Source organism: Drosophila takahashii, chromosome 2R, assembly GCF_030179915.1.
Source record: "Drosophila takahashii strain IR98-3 E-12201 chromosome 2R, DtakHiC1v2, whole genome shotgun sequence".
Taxonomy (NCBI): Eukaryota; Metazoa; Arthropoda; class Insecta; order Diptera; family Drosophilidae; genus Drosophila; species Drosophila takahashii.
The window spans coordinates 22,527,201-22,539,249 of NC_091679.1; the positions used below are offsets into that span (position 1 = coordinate 22,527,201).

Genomic DNA, 12,049 nt, shown 5'->3' on the forward strand with positions numbered 1-12,049 from the left:
CCACATTTCTCTGGGTGTAGATGTCACATTCTTACATAAAATCAGAAATCCAGAAAAATCCAACTAGGCACCACTGTTTAAAAAGTTTTGGAGTGGGGACCAGACTTGAGGAATGGGTGTGGATATGCGTGTGGACTCGGATGCGTCTGTATAGAAGGTATACGCTCCTCCCTTCGTTCACGGCGCTTCACGGTGGCAAGCGATGGGGAATTTTGGGGGGCAAGAGCAATAGAGCGGCACGTGCCGCCTCAAGTTTAGTTCTCTAGAATTGGAACGTCTGAAAGTAACTAGTTCCATCAATGTTTAAGGGAAGCCCAGACCACAAGCCCGCGTTTTGAAAACGGATTCTGACATCTAAAGGGACCATGTGGTCAGGAGAATCTATTCATTTGAACAATCAATGAAATATTACATTAATCACAGTTGTCATTGCAATTTATGGAGACTTCAACTTGAGAATCTCCCAAAAAATCAGGAGTGATTATACATAAATAAATTTTCTGAATATCTCGCTACAAAATGTATGGACATATGTAGGACTATTAACAAAATGTATTGTTGGTTCCAATTGATATATGGTTTGGGCATTATACATGTGTAGTATTTCTGCTTTAATTTATGTCTGTTTAGAGCCATAACTTAAGAATACAGAAAATACAATTTTAAATAGAACTTATTAAATGAAGGACAGGACGTTTTAAGTCAAACATTTAATTTTTAAAAATACGTAGGTAGAAATACAAACATTTTTCATGATTTCCACGAATTTCCTGCTTTTAAGAAAAATAATATTAGAGAAATGGCAATATAAATATTCAGAACGATTCCCACGAATTTTTGAGAAGAACTATATACAAAATAGATAAGCATGATTCTGAATAATACCAGTATGGTCGATAATTCTTCCGGATTAATCTGAACTATTGATAACTGATTATTTTATTTGGCTATAATTAGGCACTCCCTCCAAAAGCCACCGATGCTTTCGTTGTTAATGGTAAACATCAATAAAGAACTGTCATAATCGAACAGCATCTGGCTGGGACTGCAGATTGTGGATCCTATTCGGGGCATAGATGAGTGGTATCTGGGGCCTCCAGAGAAACTCTCGCTTTCCGCCGCTCACCAACACACACTGCCTCGCACTCCGGCCAGCAGCTCACACAGATACTCGAGTGTGACGGACGGATGAGCACCGAGTCGAGGAGAATCCACTGCGGAGGCGACGGCCAATCAGTCGAGAATCTGTTGGCAAGGCGTTTGGTTCGTTCGGTTTTCCTTGCTCGCGTGCTAAGGAAGCAAAAGAAAAGCAAAAGCAGAGGAGCTGGGCCGCCACTTGGAGCGACAGTTCCAAAAATCTGTCAAACTATACTCACGGTATTCACCTCTATATATGCTCGTCGAATAGATAGTGCCACATTTTATTTATAAACCGCCTATATTTTTGGATCAAACTTGAGGCGAAAGCAAAAGTGTTTCAGGAATTCGGTTTGTGTCTAGTGTGAAAATGCCTCTGGCGGAATTGTGAAATCCTCGCGTGTCAAAGTTAAAGAAGCATAAGATATATAAGCCAAAAAGGAACCACCTGTATCCCGCCATAATGCCGAGCTTCGGCAGTAAATTCCTGGCCTGCCTGCTGCTCAGCTCGGTGATCCTGGTCAGCGGCCAGTTCGAGCACTATCTGGACAGCCTGCGATCCTCGGAGCTGTACGAGTTCGAGGAGGGATCGCTGGGCAGCATCCAGTATTTGCCCAAGGGCGACAGCGAGACGATCGAGTTGCAACTGGAGCAGCCCATTCACTTCTACGGGGAGCAGTACGAGCAGCTGCATGTGAGTAGTGGTATACCCCCTTTTAATAAGACTTCAGGGTTCAGCGCTGCTACAAAGTAACGCGAAGATTGTGCACTGAATGAATTTGCAGCCTGCTCGAGTCGATAAGGGGCAATCAATATGCAAATATTTACAACGCGGTTTAATGGTTTCTAGACTACTATTTTTCTATTTCCGAGGGGGCAGCCTGCTTTGTTGTGGCCCGCGTATTTTTAGGCGACATTAATTTTCGGCAAAAACATGACATGACAGGTCGCACATCGATTTCCACACACCCCACTCGCATGGGTGTCCCAATCCCAATCCGCATGGCACACACTCGTGTCCGCAGCTACAATCCGCAGCCTCTTGAGGGTGGTCCAAGACCAAAAACCGAACCCATTGATGTCGCTTTGCCGCGTTGGCCAAGTGCCAGATGCCAGAGTTCTGAGCATCCGAGTGTCTGAGTGGTTTCGGCACTTGGCAGCCAAAGTTATGAGTTCTCCGAGTGGAGAGTGTCTTCTGCTAGTGTCGCCTATTTTTGAACGCCTTTTTATCTGCTCTGCATTTTGTTAGTTAATTAACTGAATTTATGTGTCTGACGTAGAGAAATAGCACGCGGCAAAGAATCGGAACGAGCCGGAACGGGCACAATGGCCATAGAAATCCATAAATTTCATTGAAATTCCTTGACGGAATGGTCGAAGAGATCACAGGAACCTATTGCTGTTCCAAAGCTCTTGGGTCAAATTGGTGTCGAAACCATAACGCCCGCGTATAAATAGACTCGGCACATATAATCTACTATAGCGTGTGAATAACCCCTAGATTTCTTCTGGGGTCCAGTCAAAAAACCTAAAATTTGTATACCTCTTCGATAAGGAAACATTGCTTATAATCATTAATAACAAATATGTTATTGGAAAATATCAAATTAACAAAATGTTAAAAAATTGAAAATAGTGTAGTTCTTTAATTTGTTTATTAATATGTTGTGAGAGGAGATGAAAACAAGAGAGAACGCTGTAGTCGGGTGGGTGTCCCGACTATCTAATACCCGTCAACTCACCTAAAGGGAGTGCGAGGGAGATGGATATATAACATTTTGTTTGCGCATAAATTTTTAATGAATGATCTGATTTAAAAAATGTCTTCTACATTTCGATTGCATATATGTAAGTATATTTTTTGGTGTGGGCGCCAAACACATTTTAAAACGTTAGTGGGCGATTTTGGGCTTTAGAGGGGCCGTGGCTCTCGGCTGAAATAAACATGCGCTGCATAGGAAGCCCAAGAACATGTGTTTGTAAACCCAACTTTCTAGCTTTTGTAGTTTTCGAGATCTCAGCGTTCATCCGGACGGACAGACAGACGGACAGACGGACATGGCAAGATCGACTCGTCTAGTGACCCTGATCAAGAATATATCATGGGTTCGGAAACGCCTCCTTCTAGGTGCTACATACTTTTGCACGAATATAATATACTCTTTTACTCTACGAGTAACGGGTATAATTATTCTAATGTGCAAAAATATCACTGTGAAAAAAGTCCACGTAGTGACGAATCACACACCAGAATGGAAAATCTGCTACACGTGAAATACCAATTGAATAGTTTTATTGACTTCTTCAAATGGTACTAAGACCATTTTGACCCTATAAAGTATATATATTCTACCCGAGTCGATCTAGCCATGTCCGACTGTCTGTCTGCATGAACGCTGATATCTCGGAAACTACAAATACTAGAAAGTTGTGATTAACCACACATATTCTTGGCCTTCCTGAGACTTCCATTTTGCTTTTAGTTTGCAATAACTTACCAAACAAGAAAGAAAGCTAGCTTGGGCCAGCCGAAGCTTATATACCCTTGCAGATCTTTTCTATTAATTTAGAAATCAAAAAAATGTTAAATTTCCAATTATTTTAACATTATTTTTTCTGTCCTTCCTAAGGCAGCTATATAACAAAGTCGTCCGATTTTTCTGAAATGTATTTCGAAATTCGGATATATTCAAAAAAAGTCATATCCTAGAGTAGAAGATAATACAATAATAACCAACGGAGCTATAATTTGTTTCCTATTATTTTCCCATTAATTTTCCGATCGTTCCTATGGCAGCTATATAATATAGACGTCCGATTTTTTTTAAATTTAATCGAAAATTCAGAAACATATAGAACAAGAAAGGAAGCTAGCTTCGGCCAGCCGAAGCTTATATACCCTTGCAGATAAAGCAAACACCTATAGTTTAATGATCACTCGGTGCAGTTCCAGGGATTCCAGATTCAGCGTGCCTGTTATTTAAATTTTGTTTTAAAGTTGTCAAAAATCAAAACGCCTACTTCCTACAAAGTTACAGTGAATTTTCTTATATTTGTTTGAATATTCCTATGGGAGCTCCGACATATGTACTACGTGCAATAGAAAGACGACTTTCGGGAACGATTCATCGCGATAGCTTTAAAACTGAGAGACTAGTTCGCATAGAAACGGACAGACGGACATGGCTAGATAGACTCGGCTATTGGTGCTGATCAAGAATATATATACTTTATGTGGTCGGAAACGTCTCCTTCACTGCGTTGCAAACATCTGACTGAAATTATAATACCCTCTGCAAGGGTATAAACATTATTCCTTCAAAACTGAGAGACTATTTTGCGTAGAAACGGACAGACGGACAAGGCTAGATCGACTCGTCTAGTGATGCTGATCCATAATATATATACATTGTAGGGTCGGAAACGTCTCCTTCACTGCGTTGCAAACTTCTGACTGAAATCCAAAGCTAGTCCAAATCTGGAGTATTTCAAGTGTGTAAAATAGGCCAAGCAAGAATGCAGCATTTGATGTTTGCTTTCCCAACCTCAATTTGGCATCTATTGCGGCCTGTCTATTATCCATGTGGAGTTCGAAGTCAGTACAAATCACCTGCCAATGTGCCGGAATTTCCAGACATGGCGCGTTCCCCTGCCGAGATGAATGGAACCCGTGGTGCCAGAGAAGAGACATGATTTATGCTGCAGCCCGTCGGCAGCCACAAGAAAGGCATTTCTCGAACACCTGTGCTCCATTTCCGGGCTTGTTTATTCAGATTGCCTGTTGCATCGCTGGAGATGCCGCTATTTTTAGACAAACTGTTAGGCGGATGTCGGCCGAGGACTCAATTAGGAGGCCCAGTAGCAGATCGCCTAAAATGTATCTCGAGAACACATCCCTTCGTCAGATCATTTGCCGCCTTGTTAATGGTTTGTTGTTGTTTTGTTTCCGCCAGGAGAAGGCCCATTAGGAGTTAAGTGGCCCGTTAGCACTTCACGGCACTCACTAATTGCCACGCCATATGGAGGCCAAGTATTTCCACTTCAAACGATCCCGAGTGAAACTTCCTTATTCCCATACACCAAAAGAAAATTGCCCAGCTATCTTGTTTCTTTATAATAAATTGACCACATTGATAGCTTACTTTTAAAACTCTTAATATGAAGAAACTAATTCATTAATTTGATAGATACCTGATTTGATTTTAGAATGACTGTTTATTTCTCAATCCCCCAGATCAACACCAATGGCATCCTCACTTTCAATTCAGAGTTCCCCGAGTACCTGAACCAGCCCTTCCCGCTGGAATACGCCTCGATAGCGGCCTTCTACTCGAACGTGGACACTTCGTTTAGCGACGAGGGAACTTCGATCTCTTTGCTGGAGACCAAGGACCAAGGAATCCTCGACAAAGCCACCAGTTTGGTGCGTTACGCCTTTACCAGCCAGCCCGATTTCGAGGCCCGCCAGGTTATCGTTGCCACGTGGCGCAATGTGGGTTACTTCGACTCCAAGACGGACCGTCTGAACACCTTCCAGGTGGCCCTCATCGCCGATGAGCAGAAGACCTTTGTGCAGTTCATCTATCCGGACGGCGGTCTTAACTGGCTGCAGGGCGAGACCGCTGGATTGGGTCTGCCCGATATTCGTGCCCAGGCAGGATTCGTGGCTGAGGATGGACGCTACTACTCCCTGAACGGTTCGGGATCGGAGAATGTAAGTTCATAATATTAAAGTAAAAATTAATTAGTAATTTTCTGCTAAATTTGAATAAACCTGATTGATTTCCCCCGTTCTTAGGCCCGTTTCTTGAGCGAGAGCACCAACCTGGGCGTTCCCGGAGTCTGGCTGTTCGATGTGGCCCCCATTGCGCCCGAGCTGAATGTGCGGACCCCCGACAACGCCGAGTCCCGCACGGAGTCACCCGCCTTGGCCCAGAGCTGCCAGGCCCACGGCCACCAGTGCCACGAGAGGGCGGAGTGCCACGACAAGGCCGAGGGATACTGCTGCGTCTGCGAATCGGGATTCTATGGCAACGGCAAGTCCTGCCTGGCCAACGACAAGCCCATCCGAGTGGCAGGAACTCTGACCGGAGAGCTGAACAAGCAGCCCGTCAGCGAGGAGGCCAAGCTGCAGTCGTATGTGGTGACCAGCGAGGGTCGCACCTACACCACCATCAATCCGCTAACCCCCGATCAGGGCGCCCAGCTCCGACTGGCCCTCCCACTGCTGACCACCGTGCCCTGGTTGTTCGCCAAGTCGGTGGGCGGGGTGCCCAATGGCTACCAGCTGACCGGCGGTGTCTACACACATGTTTCTCGATTGCAATTCGATTCTGGGGAGAGTCTCCATGTGAACCAGACATTCGAGGGCCTCAACTACTGGGACCAGCTGTCCGTGAAGATCGAGATTTACGGCGAAGTTCCTGCGGTGGCGGCGGATGAGATCCTAATTCTGCCTGACTACGTGGAAGAGTACACATTCGAGAGACCTGGAGAACTGAAATCTGTGCAGGTGCTCAGTCTGAATCTTACGGGAGAACAGCGCGTGCTGGGACTTCAGGTGAGACCAAGTCTTTACTGTATAGATTAAAACTTAGAACTATTTCGGAGGCCGAAAATTATATTTGGTATCTTTTTTAAGAGGGAATCAATTAGGCAGTCTCGATTCTTATCAAAAAGAGGATACTTTAACTTTTTGTCTGTATTAAAGTAAATAATAATAATTACTAAAGCAGTTTATTTATTATACGTTTTTAATATTGTTAGAGGACAAACAGGACAAATGAATTGTTGAGTTGTTTGTTTTGAAAAATGGAGAAATAGACAATGAAACTTATTGGTTGATTAAACAGCTAAAAAATAAATAATTCAACAACAATTTTTATTTATTTGTAAATCAGTTCTAGCCCTAAATAAATCCGAATAAAATTTTTAAACAGTTCCCAAATGATAATATATTAATGTACCACAGGTGGAGCAAAGGATTTTGTACCGCAGCTGCTTGCGGGATGACGAGGCTGACCCCAGTGCCACCAAGGTGCTGCAGAAGATCTCCAAGGTGGCTCTGGACTATGTGGACCGTGACCAGGCGCTGCGCATTGGCGCCATGAGCAAGGTGGGCGTGACCGCCGAGTCGAATGCCTGCAACGATGGCACCGCCGATTGCGTGGATAACTCGGTGTGCGTTCCCTATGAGGACACCTACCGGTGCGACTGCCACCATGGCTTCGCCGCCCAGCTGGACGAGGGCGGCTTGGAGGTTTGCCTGGACATCGACGAGTGCGCATCGGGTTCCCATGTCTGCGACGAGAACGCCATCTGCGACAACACGGAGGGCGGATTCAACTGCTACTGTACCGAGGGCTTCGAGGGCAACGGCTACCGTTGTCTGTCCAACAGCACCGCTGACAATATCGAGTATCCGCCAGCCACTGAGGATCAGAACCCCAATCCCAGCCCATATCCCCAAGAGACGGAGGACCGCAATCGGGAGCGTGAGCAGCGGATAAGGGAACACGAACAGGAACAAGAACGGGAACGCGAACGGCAAAGGGAAGAGGAGCGGGAGCAGTATCCCCAGCCGGATCCATATCCATACCCCGAGGAACAGGTGCCCCAACACCAAGACGAGTGCTACGTAAGTGGACCAAAAAAAAGACATACCAATTTAAAGGTTATTTCAAAGGCCTAGAAAAATCTTAGAGGCTCTTCCGATTCTCAATGTATATATCTTAGAGATATCAGTATTACTATATGATAGGGCTGCAAGACATAAGAACAAATCCTTAAAAATGTATAAATGTAAATGTTATTTTTTAAATGAATATCAGCACAGAACTATTTAAATATAGTGTAATTGGTTCGACACTTCGCAGTTGGTACATGATTGGAAAAAGTCGATAGAAGTACTATCGACTTCTGTTGACTTTTTGGCAGCTCAACTGAATAGCCATGACCCTCATTCTTTTTCTCCGTATAAAAATCTTTGTTTACTAAACGAATGGAAATCTGATAATTTTAACGTCCTTATAAGATAAATTTGAGGTTCATAATGAAGCAAATAAATGAATAGATTTAAGATCAATTTTTTAGGCAGTTGCAGTATGCTTTAAATACAATTTTCGCTTGGAAGTAGGCAACATATTAGGTTGCACTGCATTACTTATCTTTTTATCCTTACACAGCGCTGCGCGAAGGACGCCGACTGCTACGAAGGACGCTGCGCATGCCGCGAAGGATTTGAAGGCGATGGCTACTCCTGCACCAACATTTGTGGACACGAGGAAGTTTTTGAGAATGGCCGTTGCGAGCCCTTGCTGCTCGAAAGGATCGACGTGGACCCGTCTTGCGATGCCTTCGGCGCCTGCCAATGTCCCTATGGATACGAACTGACCCAGGATAGCCAGCGCTGCACCTACGCCCACGACGTTGATAGTGAAAGGAACTCCGATCTGAGTGAGATTCTAAAAATTTCAAGTAAAGACTTTAAGCTTACTAACCCCCTTCTACGCGACTTGCAGTCCCCTGCGACGTGGATGACAACTGCCACATCAATGCCACCTGCAATTGGTTTGGCCAAGAGCTTCGACACATTTGCACCTGCCAGCCGGGATTCAGAGGCGACGGATACACCTGCGAGTCAATCAGCGACGACTCTTGTGATATTGTTAGTTGGCTAAGTTCGCCGAAACCCGTATAAGAAACCGCTATGAAGCTATTTTTTTAACCCCGTTTTAGAGACCCGAGATCTGTGACGTTCATGCCAGCTGCGTTGCGAACGAGGAGCTGGGCAAGTCGGAGTGCCAGTGCCAGGCGGGCTACGAAGGCGACGGCTTCCGCTGCCAGTTGGCCCCCGAGTGCCAGTCCGCCGAGCATTGTGGCGAAAATGCCCTCTGCGACGACGGCGTCTGCCGCTGCCAAAAGGACTACGAGCGGGACGTCAGCGATCGCTGTGTGCCGGCCGGACGATGTGGCATCGTCTTCTGCGGTTCGAATTCCATCTGCAAGTGGGACCCGGAGCAGGGTGTCCAGTACTGCGACTGCCTCGAGGGCTATGAAGGCGACCCGCTCACAGGGTGCACCAGCAAGCCCCTGTCCTGCCACGTCGTGAACAACTGCGGCATCCACGCCACCTGCGAGCCCACCGAGTGAGTGTCCTGGGGCTTTTAGAATAGAATCTATACTAGTTTGATTTCACTTCATTCCACACTTTAATTCAATTCGTTTTGAACTTTTATTGAATTCGAATACCAACCAATTAATGTTGGTTTTTATGAAGGGATATGTTGCATTTTTACCCATTTCGTTAATATACGATTGATAAAAAGTGCAACACACTCTCCTTTTGTGTCAGCATGTAAAGCTTTTTTATACCCTTGCTGAGGGTATTATGTGCATTTTTCATAGGCATCCGTTTCAGAATTTTGAATTAAATATAACAATAATCGGACGACAATATTTTATAGCCGCATAAGAAGGAAAGAAAAGTTAATGTTTTGTAATTTAATAGTAATGATCTGCAAGGGTATTGCGGCTTTTTCTTTTGTCAAAAATATATTTAAATATTATCGCCAGAATATACAGAGAAATTAAACAGTACTTAAAGGTTTCCCGTAAAATGTTTACTGCAATAAATTTATAGGTCGTCATTGCAAAATTTAATAAATATTAAATTCCCCATAATATTTTGTATATTGACTCAACTCTTATGCAAAATAGAATTACATTTCATAATTCCGCTGCTTTATTCCCAGGGATCCGGCCAATTACGAGTGCCAGTGCATTGCAGGCTTCAACGGCGATGGATACGTGTGCATTGAGGAGCAGAACTGCCTGAATAACCCGACGTTGTGCGATATGAACGCGAAGTGCCACTCGACCAATTCCGGCCTGGTCTGTGTTTGCAATCAAGGTGAGTTCCAGCCAATTTTCACGCAACAGGGGCTTATCCTCGGATTCACTGTGGGCGGGTTGTGCGCTCCTCGAGGCCGCTCCTTTGCTGCTCGCACGGGGCGCACGAGTTGAAGAAGCAGAAGCCAAAAATGGACAGGGCCAGCACCACATTGAAGTAGCCGTTGTTGCGATCCCAGGTCAGCGGATGCATAAAGAATTCGCGCATGGACTGAAAGTGCGTTGGGCGCTTACCCGCCTCGTCGGGAATCTTTGGGCTGAAGTTTTGTTGGTTGAAGGAGCGGCCTTTCATTTTAAGTCCCCCGTCCAATGGACGCCACATCTTAGTCAGCAGCTTCTGGGTATGCCTCATCCCTTATTGGAATAAAGAGTTAGATTGAGTGGGTGTATGTTAGCCGTAGAGATAAACTTACTGACTGATTCAGCTGGAAAATAAAAATTTAGAAGAGAAATAGTGATGAGTCAAAACGAAAGGCCTAGAAAAGACTGAAAGAGCTGCGAGTACTGCGATTGCTATCAAAAATAAAGCACGTTTAACATACTTCACCATTTTAGGCTTCTACGGCAATGGATCTGTGTGCCAGGAGCGCCAGCAACAGGACTCCGACTTCCTGATCGTCAGCCAGGGCGTGATGATCGCTCGCGTTCCCCTAAATGGACGTAATGTGAGGCCTATTTCTGTGGCCCAAATGGCCATTGGTCTGGACAAGGACTGTGTGGAGGGACGAGTCTACTGGGGCGATATTTCAACTAAGAAGATCGTTAGCGCGAAATACGACGGCACAGATTCTCGTCCGTTTATCACCACAGGTAGGAGGAAGCTATAGCAGCCAGAGAGAAGCAGCCTAACCCTTTGTTATTCGCAGACATTGAATCTCCCGAGGGTATTGCCATCGATGTGATCTCGCGCCGCCTTTACTGGGCGGACTCAGCGAAGGACACAATTGAGGTGGCCAGCCTGGAGGATCCTTCGTTGCGGGCAGTGATCATCAATAAGCAGCTGGTGAACCCGCGTGGCATTGCCGTGGATGCCTACAGGGCGTAAGTGTCCTTCTTCCGCTTGTAATTAAGTTAAAATTCAAATTTAAAGTTTTACTTATTCCGATTAGAAAACTGTACTGGTCGGACTGGAACCGCGATTCGCCCAAGATCGAAATGTCCAACCTGGATGGCACTGGTCGCGAGCTTCTCCTGGGCAAGGATGCTGTTACCCTGCCCAACTCACTGGTGGTGCTCGAGAATTCCGGTGAGGTGTGCTACGCCGATGCGGGCACCAAGAAGGTGGAGTGCATCGATCCGCAGAACCGCCAGATTCGCACCGTCTCCAACGAGCTGTCCTATCCCTTCGGCATCACCTACACGAACGATCAGTTCTACTGGACGGACTGGACCACGTGAGTTTTTCAATTCTATCCGCCCAAGAGCCTCTGCTAATGGATGCATTTGTTGTTTAGCAAAAAAGTGGAGATCGTGGACAGTCTGGGAACGCGGCAGAAGCCCATCCAGCCGCCCTTCTTCGGCAGCCACAAGATGTACGGCATGACGGTCGTGGAGCAGCACTGTCCGCAGTACCAGAGTGCCTGCCAGATCAACAACGGCGGATGCACGGACTCCCGGATCTGCCTGGTGAACCGACAGGCTCCGTCCGGAAAGAGCTGCAAGTGCACCGGCGCCTCCACAGGCTGCTCCGTGCCTGCGCCCGGATTCTAAGTCTATCTTTAATGCAAACTGAAATTATTTTTCGATACGTATACAATCACCAAAGCAAAGCAAGTTAACCAAAGCGCGGAATGGTATCGAATTAAATTAAACTAAACTACATTTAATTAACTAACTAGGAGTGCCTGGGTGCCATTTCAAAGAAGAATAATTAATAACGAAGAATAATTAATAAAGAGAAACAAGCCTTGACAGAATTTATTTTCTGATGCTGGGGCTACAGAGTGTTGACAAAAAATTTTAAAACCTTCATAATTTCAATAGCTTAATTTATTAAGTAACT

At 45.4% G+C, this 12,049-nt stretch overlaps 2 protein-coding genes across 2 annotated transcripts; one reads left to right on the plus strand and one right to left on the minus strand.

Annotated features, from left to right (window-relative positions):
* Nucleotides 1-1,221: 1,221 nt before the first annotated feature.
* Nucleotides 1,222-11,963, plus strand: Ndg (Nidogen). The gene is made up of 12 exons (XM_017150552.3): nt 1,222-1,831; nt 5,372-5,851; nt 5,936-6,697; nt 7,109-7,774; nt 8,322-8,592; nt 8,658-8,803; nt 8,875-9,284; nt 9,891-10,048; nt 10,603-10,857; nt 10,914-11,088; nt 11,157-11,441; nt 11,502-11,963. Exons 1-12 carry the CDS (start codon nt 1,601-1,603, stop codon nt 11,755-11,757), a joined length of 4,095 nt encoding a protein of 1,364 aa, XP_017006041.2. The 5' UTR covers nt 1,222-1,600; the 3' UTR covers nt 11,758-11,963.
* On the minus strand, nt 9,810-10,569 carry LOC108063452 (uncharacterized). Its single transcript, XM_017150559.3, has 2 exons — nt 10,461-10,569; nt 9,810-10,401 (listed from the first exon to the last, which is right to left on the minus strand). The coding sequence occupies exon 2, from the start codon at nt 10,397-10,399 to the stop codon at nt 10,094-10,096; it is 306 nt and encodes a 101-aa protein (XP_017006048.2). The 5' UTR covers nt 10,400-10,401; nt 10,461-10,569; the 3' UTR covers nt 9,810-10,093.
* Nucleotides 11,964-12,049: the final 86 nt, after the last annotated feature.